Here is a 27,506-nt window from a genome sequence, read left to right as displayed (position 1 = left end):
GAATCTAGTTGTTCTAAAGATGAAGGTAAATCACGATCTTTCCAAAACCATCAAAAAAGAAAAAAGTTAGAATAAGACAGGAAACTTTCTGTAAAACTTAGAGATTTAGAAGGATTTGAAAAGTTTTCAGGTCATGAGCACGAACTTACCGCAACTGCATTTTTTAAAAAGTTCAAAGATCAGGCTTCAATCATGAATATTCCAAGTAGCCAATACTTGGATATTATAAAGTTTTTACTCACAGGATCTGCATACAATTGGTACATTAATAACTGTTCTTCTTTCCATACATTCAAAAAGTTCGTGAAGAATTTTAAGGCTGAATTCGAAAAGAAACAGGTGCAAGCAAGTAAGTTAATGGTACTTCAAAATAAACCGTATCACCCCAAAGCAGATGGAAGCATGTACATTGTCTCCTATAGATGCAATTAAATACAGGGAATCAATCCTGATATTAGAGAACCACTTGTTATCAGTATGGTGTTGAATTTAATCCCACCTTATTGCAGACGTCAACTTACTACTCTTACCACCTTGACTTTGTCGACCGTGTTACAAGTCATTCAGAAACTGGAAGCCATTCCTAGATCTGATTCTAGAGGGGGATCTAATCATACGTTCGTAAAGGTTAACCATGTGTCATCTACTAATGGTAATTTCAACGAGAATCAAAAGCGTAAGAATAATGGAAACGGAAGCAAATCTTCACACGAAAATACTCAGCAAAATAAACGTAGACGTGGATTTAAGAAAAACAAACGTGATAATAATAATAATAATAATAATAATAATAATAATAATAATAATAATAATAATAATGAAATGCATTCTGATGCGCATTCTTGTAGCTGTAGTCAGGAAATCCACCTAGAAAAATTCCCCAGAAGGTAATCAATTTTATCAACCATCAAATGGAAATAATCAACCTGTAAATACGAATGATAATGTTCGAATGTATTCTCCTAATGGTCAAATGTCTGGAAATTCACCTGGTTTTCCAAATTTTGTGAATCAAGGAAATTGTAGGTCTCCAAGACCTCCATTTGTAAATTCTACTCCTTTTAATTCAAATGGACAAGTTCGTTTTCCGCACAGAAACTAAACCCTCCCTCCGTGGAGAGTGCTAATCACAGGGAAGTCAGTAAAAGTTCTGGTAATAACGTAAATGCACTCACTAATGATTGTCATACTGTGTATGTTACTATTGAAAGCAAACTTTTAAATGTTGTACAATGGGACAGTGAAAGTTCATCTGAGGACGAAGGGGAAAATAATAGAAATTGTAAAGAAATTGTTTCATCAGAGGCTACTGCAGAAATAAGGGTAAAAATATTCAATGAAGGATTTTACGCTTTGTGCAATTCTGGAGCGTCTGCTAGCCTGCTTAGCTTTAAATTGTAGAAAACTATTTCTGCCATTGTTTCTAATGCTCAGTTAAAAATCTCTTCCCGTTATTGTTGTTAAAAACCTCTCTCTTGTTGATGATTCTGGTAAAAGAATGAAATCAGTAAAAGGTGAAGTTATTTTCTGTTTAGAAATAGGACCTTTGATGTATGACGTAAGGTTTCTGTTTGTAAATGATTTAAATAGTTCTTGTTTGTTAGGGCGAGATTTTCTTACATTTGCAAATGCGAAGGTAGATTTTCCTGAGAAAATCGTTTTGTAAGGCCACGGCCAGAATGTCGTTAAGGTACCTATGAAAAAGGAAATTGACAGAGTCGATTGTAATTCGCCTTCTTCTGGGAATAATAACCAGGTTAAAATTTTGACAATGCAAAAGGAAGAAAGTCAGGAGTTTGAGTTAGTAAACAATGTAAAAGTCACTATGTTTGATGATTCAGAAATTTCTTGTGAAAGTGAGTTTGAAGACGTTAACAACCCTTTAGAAAGTAAATGTCCCGTAATAAAGAATTTGCTTAAGGAAAAACAACAATGTATGACTGAATGGTTGAACGAAATTAATGAAAGAGACAAAACATAAAAGCATTTACGTGTGAGATATCAAAATGCAGTTATAAATAATGAATCCTTGAAAGAGTTAAATTTCGATTTAGCATAGGAATCAAAATGTTTGTATCAGTTGTATGGAAAACAGATTAATAATATTGAAAATGAAACAAAAGAATCTCATGGTATATACAAAATTAACTTTTTAAATTTAACTAGTCCAGAATTTGTAGTGGAAAACGATAGTCCAGAAACTGAACATTTCTCTTCTGTATGTGATATTAAAGAAAAGGTAAATGAAATTGTTGATCTTGATGACCTACAAAAGCAACAGCTTTATAAATTTTTAAACATACATATGTGTTCAGTGATGTGCCAGGTAAAAGAAATCGTTTCGAATACACTATTGGAGTTGACACTAACGAACCCATTGTCAAGAGACAATATCCCTTACCATTTAAATTTAAAGATAACATAGAAAAACAAATAAAACAATGGCTTGAAAACGGAGCTGAAGAAGAATGTGTGTCTATTCATGCTCATCCATTATTGTGTGTAGCAAGAAAGAATACATCAAAACTACGTACCGTAGTCGATTTGACCTCTTTGAATAAGCATGTAAAACTTAAACAGTTCAAAGTAAACAAAATTGATGATCTATTAAAATTTCAAGGTGTTCAATTCGTTAATTGTCTTGATTTTGTCGGGTCCTACTTACAAATTAGTCTTTTTGATAAGTGTAGACCTTAGATTGCTTCTTACTGAAACGGCAAGATGTATCAATTTACACGAGTTCCTTGTGAATATTTAAATGGGTCTGTAGCTTTCTTGAATTGTTTACAAATAGTCTTAATTTCCGGATTGTATGATCAACTGGTCTGTTATGTCGATGACGTCTCTACCGATAATGTCTTTCGAAGAACAAATCTGTTTGTTAGATGAAATATTTTCTAAAGTAGATGAGGCAAAAATTACGTTGAATCTTAAAAAATGTTCATTTTGTAACACAAAATTTAATTTTTGGGGTTTTAATGTAAATTCTCAAGGCATAACAAAAGATCCATAGTACGTACAATGTACTGTATAAAGGATCTCACACGACCTAGAAATCTGAAAGAATTACGAGTACTTGGTTTATTTCAATGGTGTTCGAAATGTGTTTGCACATAAAGCTGAACCTTTGTTTGCTCTTTTCAGAAAAAATGGATGTGGGATGATGAGTGTAAAATTAGTTTTCAACAATCGAAACACGATTTAGCTCAAGAAGTATTGTTAGCTCATCCTCGTTTAGACCATGATTTTTGTATCATCACAGATTGTAGTTCAGTGGCTTCCCAAGGCATGAGATGAGGTTCCCTCCCACTTTTGGCTAATTTTATATTTGTTTAAGGCCCGGAGAAGGATATTTTTGAATTATACTCTTCTATATTCCTTTTAATATCAACCTTTCAATCTGTCTTTCACCCTCATCTCGCGGTTGGGAAAATGGATAACTATAATTTTAATGTGGGTGGTGTCTTGTAAATTTAGGAGGGCAGACACTTCAAAAGTGCAATAGTCTAACAAACCATCCACTGCTCGGTCCATTTCTTGTTAATTTCTAACCGGAATGTAATAAATGAAGAGTGTTATTGTAAGTTCAAGTAAAACTTTTAATATTACAATTAATATTTTGAAAAGGTTTACATGTCTTTTATTGTAATTTGATTTGTATGTGATATTTTTGTCTAGTATTAGTACCATGCTATTGATTTTTATGTCGATTAAATTTAATTGCGAATATCTTCAAATATGATATTGTTTCATTAATAAAAGTTTCATTTAGTTACGAAATAGTAAAATATATACATGTAGTTATGCAAATTTTATTGTTTTAAACAGTCCATTGAAATAATTTCGTGTGTGTTTTAATAAATTATGACAATATTAGGGTTCAATTCTTGTACGTTATTGTTCGGGATAAGCCATTTTATGAGTATATGTGGTTCGTGTCCTGCAGTTCCCTAGGAGGCATAGGCATTTACAACAGTCCGGGATTCGATCCTCTGTTTTGGACGTCCCCTTTAGACTTCACTAGCAGTTCGGACTTTCTGCTAAAGCCGACCGTATAACCACTGGACAACACGGTTCAGAGTTGGGGTCAGAACATTCTGGTTAATTGACATAAAAGCTGATTCTAATCGTATTCTCAATGCCGATACAATTTAACAATCCGAAAATTATTGTTGCATAGGCTTTAGTAATTCATGCTGGAAAGAAAAATAAATTATCTCTTAAACTAGAAAATATAAACTTATACCGTGATAATTATTTTGATAAAGAATATGCAAAATGTCACTTTTCACTTTAATAAACAACACTGAAACTGCACAAACACATATTACATTACATTTTGGCACTTCGATTTCAATAATTGAATATGATAAAATTTAACACTTGGCCCAATTATTCTTATTACAATCGCGGAAGGCGCGGTAGTCGCGGGTTACCGGTTCAACTTCACTATATCGTTAGTTTCCACAATTTTCACTGTCACTTTTCACTCACTTTGATGCTGGAGAAAAATGATTTCTGGCGGTTCCACGGGGATGTACTTAAGGTTGGGGGTGAATTCCCCTACTTTTCAGTTTATTTTCTTTTGGGTGGTCAAAGTTTTTTCATGGTGCTGCTACTTTTGATACGCTAAACACTGTAATTGTATGCATTACATTTTAACATAGTTCGCGCACTGTTGTTCGTCTGCTCATCCGGAGCTGACTTCTTGTTTACATGCTGTTGTCACACAGAAACAATCGTCAAACTAACTTGGCTTTTCTCCCCGCCTCTCCGCGTTTCTACTCTTTAGAGAAGGTTGCGATGCAAACTGTTGAAGTCAGAGCTAAAATAACTATGACAACCTATAGGCAAGAATTTTTGAAGACAAAGTTTGCTCCCTGTGCTGAATTCTAGCACCTTATTTGGAGAGACGAAAGGGTTCCCAAGACTTCCGTCGCAGACGTGACGCACACACACATGCATATTCGTCTGTTTGCTGAGAGAAAAATTCTTGAGAGTGCTTTTTTACGAGGTTCGCTTAAAAGGTTAAAATTTTCTTCACTAATTCGATGAGCTGAACCATATGGTTACATAGGCGCTCGACAAGAGTTTGTTTTTAGGGAACTGAAAAACAAACAGTACCCTGCAACACTGATCACTATTGTTACCAAATTTTTTCCACTGGTCTTCAAAGGGTTAACATTGATTAAGTCTTTTTGTGATGATATGCCGCAAAATATTTAGAGCCCAATCGGAAATACGGTAACGAACACCTGGGCCATACAAGACGAATTTCGAATTACCATTGGGCCATAATTTAATAAAGTTTATTAATGTTTTTATTACTTCAATATTTGTTGTTTTAAAATATTTAAGTACCACATCAAAATATAAACAAAGTTATTATTATTTTCTTTCAAAATATTATATTTGAGGGTTTGAGTAACTAATTACTAGCATTGTTTACTATTAAACACAAAATATTATGCTTATAGGTATACTAAATAGTTATTATAACAAAATATTTACTAATGTAGTTAATTGTACTCTTAAGTTTTACATGAATTAATTTTATACTATTATAAGAAAGCATTCATATTCAATATTTACTTTCACTAAAAAATACTTCGAACACATTGGAAAACTAACAGTATAAATGTATACTCGTTTTCACTAATTTCTTATTAGTAGTAATATTAGTTTATTATTACTACTATGAAACTATGATATCACATACAAATAAATTCAAATAAGAATGCACGTAAATATTTTCAAAATATTAATTGCAATATCAAAAATTTCCCTTAAATCTACAATAACATTAATTAATCATGATAATTTACATTTATTACATTCCGGTTAAAAATTGACCAAGAATGGACCGAGCAGTGGATGGTTTGTCAGACCATTACACTTTTTAAAGTGTCTGCCCTCCGAAATTTAAAAGATACCACCCACATTAAAATTATAATTATCTGTTTCACAACCCCGAGATGAGGGTGAAAGACAGAATGAAAGATTAAAATTTAAAAGAATAAAGAATGGAATAATACAAAAATTGCCTACGCCGGGCTTTACATAAATATGTTACCCTAAAATGGAAGGGAACCTCATCTCATGCCTTGGTAAGCCACTTGGCATATGTTTCCTTCTTCGATAAAAAGGCTTCGGCCGTCCGGAGGTCACATAGTTGGTCACGGACGCTTACTAGCGCCAATACGATAAATTGACATATCAAAGTATTTTTAAGCAATTTTTTTTTTTACCAAAATCATTGCAAGTGTCAATTTCATAAAATACTAGCAATCCAGCTCAACGAGGTTTTTGTTTATCCAACACCTACTTTAGGTTTCTTCAACACAAAAACAATTTCGAAAAGCTTAATTTGCCAATAAAGGACTAACGTGAATTTATAAGCTACTAAGTGGTTTCCACCAATTCTCTTTGTTTTCGGAAGCAGTAGCTTAGTACACAAATTTGGTTTCTCAATATTTATGATAACTGCATTACACAAAGAATTGACTAACTTCTTATTGCTTGACCTGCGATTTCTTTTCTTTCGTGATAGTTTTCTATGCACACTGATTTCACTGTATTCAGATTGAACACTAGATTGCCTTTTTCGTTTCACTAGGTTTTACGTTTACCTCTGTGCTTGACAATTGCCATGGCGTCACACTCAGCTGATGGCACATCACTGATACTAATTAGTGATTGACATTTAATATTATTGTTACATTTGTCTTTAAAGCGCTTATACGTAAGTGGTTTGTTCACCCAATTACCACATTCTTCCTTAAAAGGTTTGTAATTTTTAATACAGGTGATACGTGGTCAGCACCTGACCCCTTTGCTACATTGTAAACTTCCAAATGACTAATATGATTCGATTTGAAATTTTGATCACCTCTTTCAAAAATACATGCAGAATATTGGTTATCATGGTGCGACAAAACAACTTTAAATTTACGACTACTTGTTAGTACATTGCATTGACTATGACATTTACTTCTCAAAGAAAATTTACAAACTTTGAAAATTTACGAAAACAATACAACACACGTTTGACTTTTTAATTTTCGTCTGACTTTATGTACTTTCTTTTTATGCTGACGGAGCTTTTTGCTATAACAAACTTGCAAATTATATTTCTTTATAATTTGACGAACAACATTTTGTAACCTACTAAAACTTTCTTGACAGGTTTTTAATTTCTTTTCCCACGTTACTGAGTTATTGATACTATCATAAGGCCTACCTGACATAAAGCCATTTTACTATCTTCTAAATTGATATTTTCAGTGCAAATGACTACGCAGAAAATAACATATCTCATTTTTTAATCTGTATTTCTTTTACTCTCAACTCACAGCTTAAAAAACTACTCTGCTCATGACGTACCTCAACAACCGTAACAGACAAAAAATAAACAAGTTTTGTGAAATGGAACACATTCTAATTTACAGGTTAGCAAGGTGCCGAAAAAGCAATTTTGCTTCATCAAACAATACACTACAAGGATGTGTGAGTGGCTTAATCTTGCCTCCTTTTTCAACGCAATTTATTACTACTTTCGTAAATCTTTTAGTAGTGAGGCACACGTTGCACCCAAAAATATTTCTCGTTCGTTTACAGAACAAACAAACAATAGCGGAAGCAGCTGACGGATAATTGAGATGTATCTGCGGCACGCGTGGCCAGCTCGATGGTTGAGGGTCGCGGTTGAGAAACCTTTTTTTATTAGCTGGGTTGCGTTCATTACTTTTTTCTTTTTCTGCTTTGCTTCTTTCTACAACAATGCTATTTGAAAGAGACACAACAAATCCCTTGGCATTGTCTAACTAAACTTTAACCTGACTAATAACAGGAACTATTTCTTTTCCTACATTTAATTCACAATCGGATATTTCTTCAACCTGTTCAAATTTATTGTCAATAAATTCAATTCTAGCCTGACTTAAAACAACAGCTGATGGTTGAGAACTAACACATGGTAAAATAGTACAACACTCAACACACTCATTTTCCACTGTTTGTGCGTATATTTTTTGGGCTACTGGGGCAATGTTCCGCAAAATGCCTTCAAATTCAGGACTAAACCGTTCTAAATTACTTTTAGCAAATTTTATTTCGAATAGTACTGTTTTACTTTTACAACCTTCATGCTTTTGAGTACTTTCCAAATTACTAACATTTGAAGAAGCATGCGCAAATGTAATGATCTCAGGAGAATCTGCAAACCTAACCCGTTTTGGTAGTACGATTTTACAATTTCCTTCCGGTCATCACTGGAACCCTTATTACCCGTAACATTATGATACTACAAATGCTTTTTTTTTTATTCTTTCAGTTAACCTTTCTTTCGCAATGCGTACAATATCTGAATTTTCGTAATGGACTTTCAACTTATATTCAATGTCTGTCAAAAAAAAAAAAAAAAAAAAAAAAAACAAATTCTGATTCAAAAACACACTCCTCTTTGATTTTTTAATAGAGATCAGATTTACGTAATTCACGAATTTTAGCAAAAAATTTATCTTCAATTTCAGCCCTGTATTCTATATTCCTTTCTAAAACAGATTTTGCAATTTCTTGCTTAGCTCTTTTTCGAGTTTTACATACTTTCTGATCTACCTTTAAAGCATTCTCGACTTCTAACAATGTAAATGGTTCTTTACGATGCCTGAATTGACTTTCTACTATTAAATATTATGTTTCTTTCCAAATTTTTTGCATTTTATGCAAAACAGGTATTATTTCTCTATTTACGGACATGATGATTAATTTACAAATGCCAAAACAACAAAATTAAATAACACTAGGAAGGCACTACAGTTTATCTTGATAAAAATACAATTAGCGTCGCTTTTATGCAATTTTACCAAATGTTCCTGTTCCCGCGGGAGCCATTTTATGACAATATTGGGGTTCAATTCTTGTACGTCCCTGTTCGGGATAAGACATTTTATGAGTGTATGTGGTTCGTGTCCTGCAGTTCCCTAAGAGGGCTTAGGCATTTATAACAGTCCGGGATTCGATCCTCTATGTCTTAGACGTCCCCTTTAGACTTCAATAGCAGTTCGGACTTTCTACCAAAGCCGACTATATAACCACTGGACAACACGGTTCAGAGTTGGGGTCAGAACATTCTGGTTAATTGACATAAAAGCTGATTCTAATCGTATTCTCAATGCCGATACAATTTAATAATTCGAAAATTATTATGTTGCATTGGCATTAGTTATTCATACTGGAAAGAAAAATAAATGATCTCTTAAAGTGGAAAATATAAATTTATACCATGATAATTATATTGATAATGGATATGCGAAATATCACTTTTCACTTTAATAAACAACACTGAAACTGCACAAACACATATTACATTACATTTTGGCACTTTGATTTCAATAATTGAATATGATAAAATTTAACACTTGGCCCAATTATTCTTATTACAATCGCGGAAGGCGCGGTAGTCGCGGGTTACCGGTTCAACTTCACTACATCGTTAGTTTCTACAATTTCGCACTGTCACTTTTCACTCACTTTGATGCTGGAGAAAAATGATTTCTGGCGGTTCCAGGGGGATGTCCTTAAGGTTGGGGGGTGAATTACCTTACTTTCCATTTTATCTTCTTTTGGGTGGTCTTAAAGTTTTTTCATTGTGTTGCTACTTTTGATGCGCTAAACACTGTAATTGTATGCTTTACACTTTTAGCATAGTTTGCGCACTGTTGTTCGCCTGCTTATCCGGAGCTGGCTTCTTGGTTACATGCTGTTGTCACACAAAAACAATCGTCAAACTAACTTGGCTTTTCTCCCCGTCTCTCCGCGTTTCTACTCTTCAGAGGCTTGCGATGCAAACTGTTGATGTCAGAGCTAAAGATAACTAGGACAACCTATAGGTAAGAATTTTTGGAGACAAAGTTTGCTCCCTGTGCTGAATTTTAGCACCTTATTTGGAGAGACGAGAGGGTTCACCAATACTTCCGTCGCAGACGCGACGCACACACATATATATGCATATTCGTCCGTTTGCTGAGAGAAAAATTCTTGAGAGTGCTTTTATACGAGGTTCACTTAAAAAGTTAAAATTTTCTTCATTAAAATTCGATGAGCTAAACCATATGGTTACAAAGTACAGCAATTTACGTGACAAATATCTTTTTGTGACTGTAGCTATCGAACCAGGTGGTTCCAAGCGTCCCGAAGGTCTTAACTTTATAAAAGAAGTCGGACACCGCATTTATTTGTCGTCAGGAGACGCTATACCAACCTATTTTCTACTGCTACACATCAGTATGGCAGTACAAAGAGGGAACGTTGCATCAGTTTTGGGAACGCTACCCTCTGGTAAGGAACTGGAGATCTTTTTTCTGTAATCATCTTGGCGAAAAATATATGTATAGATTTAATTCTACACACAATGTAGCGCTCATAACTTAGAAGAAAGCAAAACTAATTACCAAAGTTGTGAGAAATTTGTGTCAAGTGTGTACGGTGCGCTTTATTAAAAAAAATAATAATATTCATTTGAAAAAGTGAATAATATTATGCGAAAATGATATTTTTAAACTCTGAAAGGAGCTTACGATACAGACCATAAAGATGAAAAATGTTTAGAATAAAGTAAAAGTGGATTTGATTTAAACGTGTCATATGCTTCAAAATTTTGAATGTATATTTAAATACAGTGATTAATTCCAATTTGTTAATATTGAGTTGTTGAAGAGAAAGCTTTCTTCTTTGATTTTGTGTTCAGCTTATGTACTGATCAATGTTTTGAACGAGTTTCGTCTTGTACTCTCTATGTGATTTGTAAGTCAATATTAGATATTATACATCTAATTTTTATTTGACAAGTGTTGTTCAAATAATATATTAAATGTAAATTGTTGCATATTATAGTATAACTTTTCATAATACGAAAGTTTACAAATGTTCTGTGTCCACAATATTTTTAATCTAAGCTTAACAACACAATAGGTGAATCTAGCAAATCCTAAAACTTTTACACTGATGAAAACAGCAAAACAAAATGAAAAACAAACAAATGGGAAATATTTGAATGAACATAAAATGGTAATATTAAATAACATAATGGAATAAATATATTCTTACAGTAGGAATACTTCTTCTAGTTCTCTGCCTTTGGGTATGGTACCTGTATTGAGGAGACATTGCCTCTTAGAACTGCCATACTTATTTTTTGTATGAAGAAGGTGCTTGCTCTGTTATCCCCAGATAACTGCGTGATCCGTCTGCCTATTTCTTTTATAAAGTTAATACCTTCTCTGCCCTATGACCCACTGGATTCAATAGCGATAGTTACAAAATGATATTTCTCCGGAAGATTACTGTATTTTCTCCTTTTTTTCGTTTCCTTTCGGCTGGCTATATTTCCCGCATGAATCGAAGAAAAGGGGAGATTGGAAGGAGCGAACGTATAGGAACATGAAAAGTCCCAAATTAGCGCTTTGCCTCTCTTTCACGGTAACAGAGTCATCCCATCTGGTCCTTTTCCATCTGTTCTGCAACACCCAATGGGTTCTCTTATTGCAGGTATATATTAGATATAATTGCAGCATAGAAACGTTAAGTGGGTAACAAAGCAGTTCAAGCCAATATTATTACTTCAATCTGTATCGTAGATCACAATTATCATGAAAAGAAATTGAATATTTGTACACCAAAACTGATATTATCAAGCATCACTCATAAAGAGACAATTAAATTAAATTAAATTAAATTAAATTAAACAATAAAATATATTTATCCGTTGAGTGTTATTACATAGGTTTACTAAAAATATTAAGTTTCACAAAAGTTAACAGTTTCAACAAGGAGGTCAAGGATCGAAATTGGTACGACCAATTCCGAAATCAACGTACTAATCACACTTGGCTAAGCTAGTAGTTACTTTATAGGTTAACGTCCCTGGGTATTAAGGCTATGTGAGAGGTGGGCTTACATTTTAAAGGGGATTCCAAACGTTTCATAATGAGTTCAAAACTGTTCCATCGTGAGACCAGCTCAGAATTTAGTGAGCCACAGACACGAGCTTCAAGAAAATCTTATGGAATGTGTTAAATTTTACTTCTCATTACTGCCAGATCAGTTGATGAATGTTTCATAATTTTATACTAAATTCCATGAACATTGAAGTGAAATAAGTAAAATGACGGGATTGACAATTTGACTGCTTACTATTGTAAGGCTGGCGGGGCAAATAATTACACCATTACGCAAAATCTTTTTTCAAATACAACCATTATTATACGATTCATTTTATAAACTTGTTCTTATAGCTGCTCAGGATGTCTACTAGATGTTTGTTTTTAAATTCCAGGCATTTTCTAGGTTCTTCAGGTCTATTAATATTATATTTTAGGTATATTTTTTTTTTCTAAACGAAGAGAAGTTGTTACTGCTAATATCCCCTACCAGAAGGCCAGTTGAGAAATATGTGCAGTAACTGACAAAATCAAGCTGAGTTCTCACCTTTAACTAACGAGTGATTCATATCCCTTGATAATATTAACTTTTTAACATTTTGTTTTTACTACATGAACGAGTCACAAAAGTTATTAATTTAAATTCTAGGCACACGTATTTTACGATTACATGTTACTGTATATTCTTCTTGGATGGGAGATGTCCAATTATTTTATTTTTACAAATTTATTCATACAAAGATGGAATGGCTAGGAGAATAAATAGAGAAGTTACGAATTGCAAAACAAAAATATTCTGGATTCACAAGAGACAATCGTTAGAATGCGACGAGAATACTTTACACACGAAAAAACATAAAACATTATTAGAAGTTTCAATTGTCTTTTATTTTCTTTCGTTTTTTTAATAACAATTTAACTTTAGAGATCTTATTGCAGCTTCCTTCATCTCACTATCGGGTAAATTTCTAAAACTTTTTCTTAGGACAACCAGCCTAGGCCTGGTCCAAAGGTAACATTCGGAAGTTCTTGAACTGAAAGAAGCAATCTTAGCTACCTAGATTACTTTAGTAATTTGGGCTTGTATAATAATTTTGTAACAAAAATGTGTTAAGATTGGAGTTGACTAAATACAACATATTCTATGCTTTGTATTAACTTAATTTTCTTCGTGAAATTTCTTTAAAATCCACCAAGAATAGTTACATAAAATTAAACTAAATTACTTTTCCCTTCTGATGATAAAACTAAGTCTAGCTGTAAGTATAAGCAACGAAAACAAGGTGTTCAGACTGGTGTTTTTTGTGTACATTTCTAATACAACTTTCTTCCTTTGTAATAAAAGCATATGTTCTCATACTCACACACTGTGTACACCAAATAGCAAGCTGCAGAACACATTATAATCTTGATTCTTATACTTTACGAGTTTAATGTGGCTTTTAACTTTTTTGCTTCTTCATCCAAAGCAAATGCTTCATCTTCAGCATCAGCCGGCAGCCTTTTCCTTTTTATTTCTAACATTTTTATTTTCTCTTTAACTCTTTACTTTTCTTGATATTTTCTGTCTAATTTTTCAGTATACAGTCTTTTAAATACTCATTTCTCTGCTTGATACATTTCAACATAATGAACCATGGTCAATATTAACATTGGATATCCCTCCAGCAACATGTACAGTATCTAAAACACTTCTTTAAGCAACCAAACTCTTGTCTCGTAAATTTCCAACCAAACACTCTTTGTTAACGGAGAAGCTACTTCCTGCTGCAGCGTTACAGTGAAAAAGAACGCAGATTTTTATGAATGAAAATTGTAAAAGTATTAGAAACGCCTTCCATCCTAATCTCTCGTCATTTTGACTGAAATTTGTCAACTTCTGTGTCATTTCAGGATTCGAACACAATTCCAAATACTCTCGTTTCACTGTGTCTGCAACTACAGGTACCATTTGCTGCCTTTCCACAAATGCTTCAAGAGCAAGTGTGATTCGTGACTCTCAAAGCGTTTCATTCGCCATAGTTTTTAGTGATAAACAGTTGGCGCCTCTTGTAACTTTGAAGTAGGAAACATGAGCATTGCACTTCCTGAACAAAAATTCCGAATTTTCCTTGATTTCAAGTTTAAGTACCATTTTTTTCTGATGGTCCCTTATTTTTTTCGTAAAATTTCCTTTTCCAGTATTTCCGTGATTTCTAGAGTTGTACTGTAGCAAAAAATGTTCAAACTCTCACATAAAGTATTCCACTCACACATTCCACCTAAAGACTTTCTAGTTCTATGGGAACTCTTTCAAAGGAAAGCGTAAAGAAATAAGAAGAAGAAAAAAGGAAGTGTCACAAGCAAATGGAAAAGTGATAGAACTCAGCTCAGGTATCCTCGTGGTCGGCATCAACATACAAAACATAACCCTTTAAGAAAAAGGATATTTCTATTATATGCAATAGAAAAGGTAATATTGAGAAAAAATCAGGTTTGTCGTTAAATTCCAAGCTTTTTCCAGCTTTTTCAAGTACAAAAATGAATTCGGGATTGAACCAATTTGTTGGGTAAAACAGTCCACCAAGGGAATAAAAATTGATGGTGGTACTTTATATGTGGAACTTTATTTCTCCATGACTACTGGCTGGATTCTAACAAAATTCCACATTGTATAGCAAGTGTAAATTGAAGATAGCAAAAACCAGTAACAAAAATAAAACTATTCTAGAAATATCCTTTGCCTTGACGTATAAAGTTGCGTCGGTCTTATTCACGAACAACTTTTTAAGTGACAGGCCAAACTTTTCCACAGTTACTTAGATAGATCTATACTTCGTCCACCGCCACAAAAAAAATTTCAGCGATCACCAGCTAGGTGGCCTCGTACAGCCTTCTACCCTTGCTCTTCTCTCCGTAACATGTCTTGGTGTTAACCCCAGTTGCTTGGCACGCTGTGGTAGTGAATTTTCACAGGCTGTCATATCCCGGACCTTCTTTAGCACAGGTCTTGTGGGTTTCGCCGACGCAATCCTATTTTGGACGAGATTTCTTATATGCATTGTGGAGAAGGCTGCTTATGCATAAGTTTAATTATGTCACTAACCGTGGCCCGTCCTAATCCAAAGCCTTGTTCCGACACTTCTACTGCACGGGAAATGCTAAAGTATGTATGGAAAGACCCATAACGTACGCTTTCAAAAAGCAATTTTTCCGGTAGTATTTTGTCCACTAGAGACTGATACACGTGTACATACTGCTTTCTTGCTCTATAAAACGAGGTTTGATACGTATTTCTCTCTGGAAATTGTTAGGATGGATACCAACCCAAAAATATAGGGGGGCCCGGTAGTTGTTAGGGGGGGCCCGACTCAACCATATTATAGTTTATCACCATATTATAGTTCATTTGCAAGCCTACCGTGAAAAGTTTAGGTGGGGCTAGTAAAAATTTATGGGAAGCCCGGCCCACCCTTACCCCCCCCCCCCCCCCCGTTGATACGGGCCTGCGCGTGGGCTAATGGCTTCTGTATTCCATGGCGAGTAGGTGGTTGTAGATTGTGTGACTGCTAAGACAGCGTTGTTGTCCTGCACTGAACTTATCCACGATTTGACGCACTGTGCCAGTCTACCACCTGTTACGATGCGGGCCAGTCGGCGCGTACTCCAGTTGTCGATACGCCCCTGACCGCGGCAGTTTGCCTGTGCGGGTGCGATTTTACCAGATGCCAAATACTCACGATACACCCTTGACACAGTTGCCTTTGAAAATCCGAGTGAAGCAGCCATTTCCGAAATCGAGTCACCCAGTCGTCTTAGCCCCTACGATTCGACCACAGTCAAATGCATTCAGGTCCTTCATCTTGCCCACCACACACTGCACTGACACGGATACCAAGAGGGGAAGCACATGGCAGCAGTACACGAGCGATGCGTTTCATTCACATGCACTGGTGAAGCCTCTGCAAGGCAGTTTCTACAGGGCTGTCCTATTGTCTCTAATTCAACTGGTGATCAGTGTATATTTAGTTAAAAAGAAAAAAAGTGTTTTTAAAAAATAAAATAAAATAGGTACACAAACCATTTTATTTTGATGCAATATTGGGGGATGAATCAATAGCAAGAAATGGTAAGGCGGTACTCCATAGTATGAGTTTTTAAAAAAAATTGCAAAAGTCTAATAAAATAAGTTGTGGCAGAAGTATGATAAAAAGAATAAAAAAGGTAAAACCAGGAACAGCGAAGAAAAGAAGACCATTTCTTTCTATCAGGTATTGGTTTTATACCTTAGTCAAAATAGCTGTCGTTGTCTCCATTCTCGCTGGTGACCACTAAGAGGTCGGTTTGTCTGTCACTGTAATTCCAGAGTCACACCAAAAATAAGGCAAATGATCCCTTTCTTCAGATCACCGAAGTATTTATATGATCAAGAAGTCTCCACGATTTCTTTCGTGAATGTCCGAAGGAATTCCGTCTACGTGCAGGGTACTGGCTTCAACTAAAGTACCAACAAATCCGACAGACACCAGAACAGACGATCATGATTCAAGAAAGAGGAAATGAGTACATGCTGAATATCGTTATTCTGTCACTTGTTTATTACACTTCTAGACAGAAATCATTTTCGTAGACATATATCGTGCGGCAAAAATAAAGATGTTACGAAAGTCTGTGCTTCGCATCCTGGTGGGAATCATATATGGAAGGCCTGAAGTAATATAATACATCTTTCAACAATTGTATTCTTTCGGGTTCAATTCCTCAAACCGCTTTTAATCATTCTCAGTACTCTATTAACCTAACAGTCACCATTTTCCATTCTTAGAGCTCAAAAAGATGGCTTGATTGTTTTGATGTGTGATCAATGTTAACAATGCAACAAATAGGTAACACAATTTGTAAAAAGGTACAAATCGCTTATGATTTTCTTCTAGAACTTGGCATACAAGTACATAGAAACGAAATATTGTATCACAAGTTGGAAAAATGTAATACTTCTCTCTAAATCTTTAAGTTTAAATGCTACAGAACGATAAGTTATTACAAGGAAAACCAAAAAATTCCATTTCATAATGAAGTAAGCTAATAACATACCATCTAAAAACAAGTCACTTCCTAGGTCCTTGTCAAGCCAAAACATGGAAGCAATAGGACCTGAAAAGGGTAAAAAGAAATTAAAACAAAGCAGCACAAAAAACTTTGGGATACAATAAAACATAAGAGGAGGAGGCATTGACAAAGGCAAAGAGAAAGAGACAGAGAAAGATACTTTTAACAGGTAAGATGGTACTATCTTTGAACTAAAATATTTTTCTGGTTACATGTGTACATGTTAACAGAAATTATTACACTACCTTCATTCTGGTTTATTCGTTCGGTTCTTCACACGTGTATATAAACTTGAAATTTTCATTTGCATATAAAGTTTTAAACTTACATAAAAATTCATTGTTGAATTCTACTTCCTTGATAGTTAATTTAGAAGTACTAAAAATTCAAAAAAAGTTCAGTTGGATTCCTACATGGTGATCCTTCATTCCCATGTGAAAAAAGGGGAAGGCAACGTAATAGTGACTGTTTTGCTTTGTAGTTTGTCGATTATAATCAGCATAATTAAGCGGGGACGTGAGTTAAAGCATGTCAAATCTTCAAACAGCTTTATACGGCTATGTATGGTTCCAAGTTTAACCTGGGAACAAATGTGAGAAAACGGGAACAAAAATATGACAGAAATTCGGTAGGGATATGATAAATAAATGGACTGTACAACGAAACTTAAGGAACTTAAAAGCAGTACTGAATCAGGAAGCACTACGTACCGGGCGTCAACAACCTAGAGACAATGAGACACTCATGGCAGCTAAGGCTGTATAATGGGCAAACATGTGAGGCATAGGAAAAGCATTGAATTGCAGTACTGAAATTATTCTTTAATGCCTCCATTAGCAACAAAGTAGAATCCCAAATGAGTTGCATGCGGCTCAGGAACCGATTCGAATGTGTGTTCTTTTGTTATATAGTCAAAAGAAGAACGTCTAATTCCACGTAAGAAAGTTATTGGTAATTCAAGATCAATACCGGAAAAAGACTGCAAACACATTGAGTAAAACGCTGAGCTAGGTGGAAGACACTTGCAGTAACATTCTGTGCCAAAAGTAAAACAACGCATTGCTGTATAAAGAATGAGCTATGAGGTTCTTTTGTCTGTTGTGCGAACCTGACCCTACCTACCCACCACTCATCCATGGTCACAAAAATGCAGGAAAAATATTATCAATAATAAATGTGAACAGATAACATTTATTTAGAAAGAAAGAAACAAAAGGGTAAACGTACATAACCGAACCTGACTTTATCTAACTTACTCTAACTCGTGGATACTAACCTAAGATAATATACGAAAAGTGCAAGAAAGCAATCGATAATAATAAATATATCAATATGGAATATATTTCAGAAGTAAAAAGTTAAAAAAAAAATATGTTATGGGGAATCGAACTCACGTCCTATTTCAGACGCCGACGCATTAACCACCAGACCACCCAGGCAATGTTGCAATTTTTCGGTTGTCCCTTGTATTTACAGTACGTGAAATTGAAAGAAAATGGCGTCGGAGCTGGTCAATTAGTTCGTAAAAACGTCTGCCTGTTATACACATCACAATTCCCTTCAACAACACGTCTCGGGATACTAATCCACACTGTCGAAAGAAGAAACGAAAAAGCAAAGATACATGACCAAATTGTATCGAATATGGCTGCAGAGAGGAGATACTGAATTGCAATCTTGCAATCCAAACTCGACTCCTGAAAATTGAAACTGAACATGAATATGTTAAAAAATTCGGGAACAAAATTCATCATATCATTTCGGAGACAAAGCCGGCCAGAGTACTATGAGCGAAATGTGCATTTCTATATATATAGTTACTCTACGTTCACCAGATATTCCACCGGACCCGCCCTGTGTGGGTGTCATCCCACAAACTCTCCACAATATCCACCAACTGATAATTTTTTGCAGTGAAAAATCGACAGAAACCGTGCAAAACTCTACTTGCACTCTCCCAATTTTTACTTTACACTCTTCCGATGGAGTCGAAGCTGGACAATTAGTTCATTAAAAAAATCTGCGTGTTACACACATCACAATCCCCACCCACCTCTGGGGGCGGTAATCCACACTGTCGAAAGAAAGAAACAATAGTGTAAGATACATGACCGCACCCATCCTTACCTAACCTCACTAACACATGGTCACTAATATAATATAATCTACAAAAACTGCAAGAAAGCAATTATTTAAAAAAAATGTGAACGTAAGAAATGCGAGGCCTGTCCGGAAAGTAAGTACCGTTTTAAGAAAATACAAAAACAGGTTTGTTCAAGCCAAATTTATTTTTACATAAAAGAGCACACTTTAAAATATTTTTCGATATAGTTTCCACTAATGTTCAAACATTTGTCACAGCAGGTGACCAACTTGGCCAAACCTTGCTCAAAGAAACATCCCGCCAGTGAAGACAAACATAACTCTTCAGTGTTCTCGCGCCGTCGTCACTTTCAAAGCGCTTACCGCCGAGCTCGCGCTTCAGTTGCACGAACAAGTGGTAGTCAGACAGCGCCAAGTCGGGCCAAGTGGGGCGAGACTGCTCCCAACCGAAGTGTAGGATTAACGTTTGGGTGGCATCAGCAGTATAGGGATGAGCACTGTCATGGAGCAACACAATTCATTTACTGAGCATTCCTCTCCTTTAGTTTTGGATTCACCCCGGAGTTTTCTCAGAGTCTCACAGCATCGTTCCGCATTGATGGTGTCATCCCTAGGTACGAAGTCAACCAATCGGACACTGGCGGGATGTTTCGTTGAGGAAGGCTTTGGCAAATTGGTCGCTCGCTCTAACAAATTGGTTAACTCGCTGAACACTGGTGAAAACTTCGTTGGAAAATAATTTAAGGTGTGTTCTTTCATGTAAAATTAAATTTGGTTTGAACAAAGCTCTTTTAGTATTTCTTTTTAAAACGGTACTTACTTTCCGGACAATTTCGTACATCTCAAAAGAAGAAGAGGAAAAAAGAAACCAAAAATCACTCGCACCGGCCAGGATTTCAACCTATGTGTTTTCACTCAACAAGCCGACATCTTAAGCATTTACCCACGATCGAAGCTTGCAAGCGGGGATTTCGAAGTTGCATTTATACTGAGCGTGTGTTACATAACAACGCTACAAGATATTATTCGCGCGTGGATTACTGGTTCTCCTTCACGAATTAGGATTCGTTTCGTCGAATCACTGTTTTAATCATCGATTAATTCGAGATATATGTTGGTGCAACAGTAAGTTCTGAAGATTCTGGATAATTTCATGCTTGATTTTGATCTACAGGTGAAATGCTTTTATGAAACCAGGAGGCCTGAGCCATAGATGAGTAAAGGTCGTAAATAAAATTCAAACTTCAAGTGGAACGGGGGGTAACTCAATGACAGTAGCGAGTTTAATGGCAGATTTAACAACGTATCTATTCTAATCTGTGTAGCTAAGTAGACAGCGTGTGAGACTCTTATTCTCACGGTTCTTGGTTCGATTCCCAGCCTGGATTTCCTGTTATTTTTTCAAGGAATCAAGCGTTGTAAATTATGTTCGCAATTGCTACTGAAAGAGATTTATCCCATAAAGCGAGAAAAACACAAGACAAAGAGAGAAGACAGGTGGGAAACATGCAGACTGTATATCCTTCAGTGTTAAAATTTCATTTATTCTCATGTCTTCCATTATTTTCTTTCGTTCTTTTCTACTTTTTTTCGCTCTTTAGTCGTCTTCTTCCACGCTTTCTTTGTGTGTGTGTGTGTGTTTGAACAAGATAAGTTAGTCCCGTTCATATTGCTGACGATTCTTTCATTACGTACACATTTTATTTTTCTTTTCTTTGCCTTAATTTCTATCTCCTAGTACTTAACGTGAATAGAATTTCTGCCTATCTATCTCGTAGTTCTCTAAGTGATGCTCAACTACTCATTCTTTCTTGTTCCAAATAAAGGAATATTCTGGCATGGCAAGTTTTGGTGCATCTCTTTGCTGTCATGTTGGTTGTCTAACTATTAGGAGTAAGGGAAATAATTCTTTTGGAGGAAAAGCTACTATTTCTTGTAACTCCAATCTCCACTTACTTTTGTTCTTCAGTGTACATTAATTTCCTCCAAATATATTTGCTTGAAATCAATATCTTCAAAAACACAGGAGCTACAGCGTTTACTGCAAACCTTTGGAAACTGCAAAATAAGCTTACGAGCCTATACAAAAGGCTGGCGTAAAAGAAAACTGAACATCTAAAAAATGAATGAATGCTTATTTTCAACTCTCTAAATATAGTATTACATTGTGCACGAAAATAAAAATAAAAATTTTGTCAGCAATTTTTTAATCTAGAATGTCGTAATGTCAAATGGATTGACCCAGTTCACTTCGTGAACTAATGCACATTCACCAGATGTAAAACAGCACTAACCTGGACATGTTTCTGTGATTACTAACATTTTTCTTTAAATTCTCATTGTTATTTAAAACAAAATTATCGATTGCCTTTCCTCGAGATGGTTTTTAAGCTTTAATTGTGTTAGATACTTAGCTACTCACATTAAGAATTTACAATTATCATCTTAACTCCGATCTGACCAATTTGGTCCTCTTCATGGCATCATTCAATATGGCATAATACTGCATTACATTTCATTTCCTATTTTTCATGACTCGAAATAGCCTATTTAAAGGTCGAAATGCTTCCAAGTTTGTACTTTATGAGTGCCTTATTTCTGTATTACTTATTATTTTAAAAATGTGTTATTTATTCATGTTCTTTCTTGTGTGTTTGTGTGTGTCAGCACATGAAATTCTTTGTTCTGGTATATAAAGGAAAAATAATTTTTGTCTTCCTTGTCGCGTATACGTACTTCCTTTTCTTTAAATTTAACCCACCTTTCTTGCAGTTGGCATCATCAGAGGACTCAATTCCTTGGGATAAAGCTCGAGTTTCTACTTCTCTTGTGTGCTAATTTATTAAATTCTATACAACTTTACTTTATATTCAACTTAAAATTGTGTAGAATGTAACTTTGATGTAAAAACACTGAAAAAAGTTTACTAAACTTACACTACTAACTTGGACAACTAGCTCCTAGTTTAATGCCTCTTTATCCCAATGTCCAACTGCCAAGATTTCTTGATGAGTAAAGCTTATTAACACGACAGAAGTACGAGTTGCGAGCAGTGATATTAGTCACTATAAAAATCAAACGAAAATGTTTCATATTGATAAAGATTCTGCTATAGTCTTCATTGACATGAAGTCATATATTTGAATCATTTTTATCCTTTTCTCCTTCGCAAGTATTTTTATATTTTAACCTTTTTCAGAATTAAATAGCCTGAAGATGAGGACCGTGATTACCGAAAGCGTTAGATATCGAAAGTGCGGACTTAGGATTATTGTATCAAGTATGATGCATTATCTTTTAGCTGTTATATTGTTTAACTCCACAGCTCTGATTCATTTGCAGGTTGGTAGTAAATTTGTGATGTAATCTCATTGTCTATCTAGATTGCCTTTATTCAAATTTCATGTTGGTTTCTTAGTTCTGAAGAAATAACTAACTCTATGGCCTATGGAACCCGGAGGTTCAATGCCGCGTTCACAAAAGCTCTCCACTGACTTCTACCCTTAGACAATTGGATTCAGTTTCTACTTTGTATTCCTATCTCTGCGAGATCCACCTTAATATTGCCCTCCCTCTGCGCCTAGGTCTTCCTAATGGTCGTTTTCCGATTGCTCTTCCAGTCAAGACTTTGAAAGCGTTTCTACTTTCTTCCATTCTAGCTACATGACCTGCCCACCTAAGTCTCCTAAACTTGACGACCCAACAATGTTGGGTAAACCATATAAATTATGTAGTTCCTCGTTATGAAGTTTCGCCATTCCCCATTAACGTTCCTCTTGGGTCCGAATATTCGTCTCAGGATCTTGTTCTCAAATACTTTCAGTCTGTCTTCTTCCCTCAGAGTAAGCGACCATGTTTCGCAACCATACAGATCAACAGGCATGATTATCGTTTTATATATTGTAAGCTTCACATTCCTCGACAAAATTCGCGACGACAAGAGATTTTGAACCGAGTAGTAACACGAATTCCCTGCTTTTAGTCGACATTTAATCTTTTCGTGAATATGATTTTCGTCTCTTAATATTGATCCTAAATATTTGAAAGTATCCGCTTTATCAAAACTATTATTTAATATTTTAGCGCATTCATAATTTGCCATATTACGGTCCCGACGCACTTCCATGCATTTAGTTTTCTCTGCATTTACTTCTAAACCCATGTCCCTGCAAGCGTTTAATACGATCTCTGTATTTCTTTCTATTGTTCTTCTATCATCCCCTATTAAATTTACATCATCAGCATATGTCATAACCTGGTGAATACCGTTCAACTCTAGCCCTGGTTGCTATCTTTGATTTTCCTTATAGCGTATACCAGCACAAAGTTAAATAATAATGGCGACGATGAGTCTCCTTGTTTCAGGCCATTTTCGACGTGAAAGCTCGTGGACAAAAAATTTCTTACCCGGACTTTACTTTGGGATTCATTTAAACATATCTTAATTAATCTAATTAGCTTTCTCGATATTCCAACTTCCGTAAGAACGTTGTATAATGCTTCTCTCCTAACCGAGTCGTACGCCTTTCCAAAATCAATAAATAGTTGATGTACCGGCGAATGGTACATATTTGGTCGATAGTTGATCGATTTCGTCTAAATCCGCACTGATAATCTCCAATAATTTCATCTGCGTATGGGGTCAATCTTGCTAGTAGAATATTTGAAAGGATTTTATAGGATGTTGACAGAAGAAAAATGCCTCGATAATTATTACAATCAGTTTTGTTGCCTTTCTTGTGAATTGGAACAATGATTGATTCTTTCCACTCTTGTGGCAATTCTTCCTTATTCCAGATAAGGAGAATGAGTTTGTGTATCTTGTTCCACAATTTTTCGCCTCCAGCTAAAATTAACTCAGCCGGAATTTCATCTACACTCGGAGATTTGTGTTTCTTTAATTTCTTTATAGCGTTTTCTACTTCTATTCGGTTGGGTTCTGGGATATGCGGTTCTCCGCTGTGTATCTCCTTTTCTCCACGCACATTAGTTTTTGGCTGCGTATTCAGTAAATCGTCAAAGAAATCTTTCCATCCATTTAAGATGCTATCTGCATCAGTGAGAACTGTTCCGTCAGCTTTCTTTAATATATAAGCACGAGGTTGATAGCCTTTCTTAAATTCGCTGATCCCCTTATACATGCCCCGAATATTTTTATTTTTACTATCATCTTCAAAGTTCCTTAATTTTAGCTTTCAAAAAATCGCGTTTCTCTGTTCTAAAAGTTTTGGAAGTGTTGGAAGCCTGATATCTGCGAAATTTTGTGTTGTTATTTCATTCGGATTTTGTAGCCAGTATAATTTTGCCTGTTTTCTCTTCTCTGCTAGTTTAATGCATTCCTGGTCGAACCATGGTTTGTTTCTACGTATTTCCCGCGTGTCCCAATTTTTCTTTTGCTGAGCTTTTAATGCTATCTCTAATTTTAATCCAAGTATCCTTAACACTAGTGCACTCCGAATCTTCTAAAGCCGAGAATCTATTCGAAACTTCAATCTGGTATTCCTCTCTTTTAACTTCTCTAAATTAAATCTCTCCGTTTTCGGACATTGAATATTACCTTTATTCAACGATAATCTCTCTCATATTATCGCCGCTACCAGGTAGTGATCAATGTCACAATCAGCCCCTCTAAACGACCGGACATCAATTATGCTAGATTGCCTTCTTGTATCTACTAAAACGTGATCAATTTGATTATGTGTTTTTCCGTCTGGTGAAATCCAAGTGTATTTATGAACGTCGCGATGTGGGAATTTTGCACTCTTCACGATTAGGTTTTTGGATGTTGCAAAGTTCACGAGTCTAACACCATTGTCATTACTTTCCTTATACAGACTTTCGTTCCCTATAATCGGTTTGAAAATATTCTCTTGTCCTACCTTCACATTGAAATCCCCTAGTAAAATTTTCATATGGTATCGCAGAGTTGGTCAAATATCCGTTCCACTTCTTCGTAAAAACTGTCTCTTACATCGTCATCCGTATCTTCAGTTGGGGTATGTACATTTAAAACGATAATATCACACCACCGTCCCTTAAGAGTAATAGAAGAAAATCTGTCAGTGACAAATTCAACCCGTTTAATTGCTGGTAATATTCGTTTGTGAACGAAAAACCCTGTTCCTAACTGGTGATATTTATTTCCTTCCCCGTAAAAGAATGTAAACTTTCCGGAATTCACAGATCCATTTCCTTCCCACCTAACTTCCTGAACTCCTACTAGGTCCATCCTGTATTTCTCTAATTCACTCGTTATGGGTTTTAACGCGCCTGTCCTATAAAGACTTCTAATATTCCGTGTTCTAAATCTCATGTCCATTTTCTTTTGCTGAGGTAGTGCCAAGTTATCAGTCCTTGTCCGAGGCTTTTGTGAATGTTTCTGAATAAGTGCCTTTTTTACAGGATGAGGTTGTTAGCCTTACCTAAACCTCCAAGCTGGAGGACCACTCCTAGTCGTTTGTACGCGACTGCTTATTCAGTATATTCGCAGCTAACCTCTATATCTAAAGGCCTTCTCTTCGATCCGCAACCTGAGGACACGCCATGCCGTGGTGACAGGAACTCACGTTACATGGGTTCTGAAGAAATAGGATTCACAAACTACATTTTCAAGGAACGACGACGTTCTGGGTAGTTTACTTTCTTGATGGGGAGTATTGATCCATTTAAATGCTTACATAACTCGAAACACAGCTGATTGCTTATCCTTGCTGTTCCTAGTATTTTCATTTATTATGGTGTCTGTATTTCTTTCTGTCATACATATCATGTATCACAACCTTCATATGTTCCTGAATGCAGTTGTCTACACAGAAAGTAACTTGAATTCGTTTACATACTTCTATAAATGTTTTCTAGATTTAAGAGCTACATGAAATCAGTACTTTTGTGACATTTTTGTTGGAAAGTTTAGGCCATAATCGGAAGGAAGTCCATTTATTAGAATAGACATTTATTTACTACACATTAATCTCAACTTTACTGCAATTTTGAGAAAATTATCATACGCAATGATGTAAATATCGAATAAAAAAAAATAAAAATTTAAACAGATCTTCTATTTACGAGTTAACACAACAATAAATGTGGTTTAATTTATTTCGCCATTGCTAGAATCACTGCATAAAATTTTGAAAAATAAAAAGAATTAAATTTATTTGTGATTCGAGAATCTTTTCTTAATGTTAATTACCCAGAAGAAAGCAATGGAACTGCGATATTAGAAACTCTAAAGTCTTTTGTAGCACATAGTATGTGTCTCTCACAGTGATACATAAATCTGCAACTCGTAGTTTTTCGTGATGACTACATATCTTTGTGAATTTTCCTCAACACACTTCTGTTTAAACCTTTCTAACAAACACACTACAGCGTTCTGCACTCCGTACATACAATTATAATGCGGCTTCGATTACTGTGAGACAAGTCTTTACTAATGAAAGTTTTCCACTAAGCAGATGCTAGTCCTTCATCTTCCCCAACAGTGTAAAACTTTTACTTACCACAATTTATTGTATGACTTTACAATAAGCATTTTACAGTTTAGTTACATGTACTTAACTCCACATAAGGAGGAACTTACCAGGATCTGCTAAACCTGTGGTTTCCAGAAGAATATAGTCAAACTTTCCTCGCTTTAACATCAAATTCTCTATAGCTTTCACTCCGTTATCCCTTTAAAACATACAAGAAAAAATGTTAGAACACGTATTGCAACAAAATTGCTAAGATGCCAAATAAATTGCATCAATGAAAATCCTACTATTATTGTTAGAAGAATCGAATTAGCAAAATAATAATAATAATAATAATAATAATAATAATAATAATAATAATAATAATAATAATAATAATAATAATAATAATAATAATAATAATAATAATAAAATAAAATTAAAAAATAACTAGTAAAGAAAATACGTACGTACAAAAATATCGACAATTTGAATATACATGATCTTAACGGGAATTGAGAGGAATACAAAAGGCTGAAAAATTTTGACAAAGGATCGTTAAGAAGCAATCGAACAATTGTATATTTTCCACTAAGCAATTGTATATTTTCCTTGTTTTTTCAGAAGCTGTATTAATGTACAAAACTATAAAATATGATAGTACCGACGTTGATCACCTTAACACAAATATATTTCGAACAGTTTTTGGGAAACAGATGAAACAAATTGTATAAATTAATACCTTTTCAGCCTTGCAAGACTATTCACGACAGTTACCACGAACCAAGTTCACTTACTTATGAAAATCTTCCAAATACAAATGAACGTGTCCTAATACAGCCCACATAAGGAACGAACACGAAAGAATGCCCAGTGTGTTCGGATACAGCGCAAAGTGTACAGTACAAAGCACAATAAAGTT

At 35.1% G+C, this 27,506-nt stretch overlaps 1 protein-coding gene across 5 annotated transcripts in view; it reads right to left on the bottom strand.

The window, feature by feature from the left end:
• The window catches only part of LOC145673470 (zinc-regulated GTPase metalloprotein activator 1-like), a 999,800-nt gene that overhangs the window by 886,312 nt on the left and 85,982 nt on the right, over nucleotides 1–27,506 (bottom strand). For all 5 annotated transcript variants that reach the window (XM_081743197.1, XM_081743195.1, XM_081743196.1 and 2 more), the window contains exons 4-5: nucleotides 26,713–26,804; nucleotides 17,013–17,072 (exon numbers count right to left, since the gene is read on the bottom strand). In XM_081743197.1, coding sequence (XP_081599323.1) covers nucleotides 17,013–17,072; nucleotides 26,713–26,804 — 152 coding nt within the window. The remainder of the gene's footprint in view (nucleotides 1–17,012; nucleotides 17,073–26,712; nucleotides 26,805–27,506) is intronic.

The sequence above is a fragment of the Thermobia domestica genome, chromosome 16 (genome assembly GCF_964235325.1).
Source record: "Thermobia domestica chromosome 16, izTheDome1.hap1.1, whole genome shotgun sequence".
In the NCBI taxonomy this organism is placed as follows: Eukaryota; Metazoa; Arthropoda; class Insecta; order Zygentoma; family Lepismatidae; genus Thermobia; species Thermobia domestica.
Note: the sequence above shows the minus strand (reverse complement) of the source record. Positions and strands in the feature narration are given on the sequence as shown.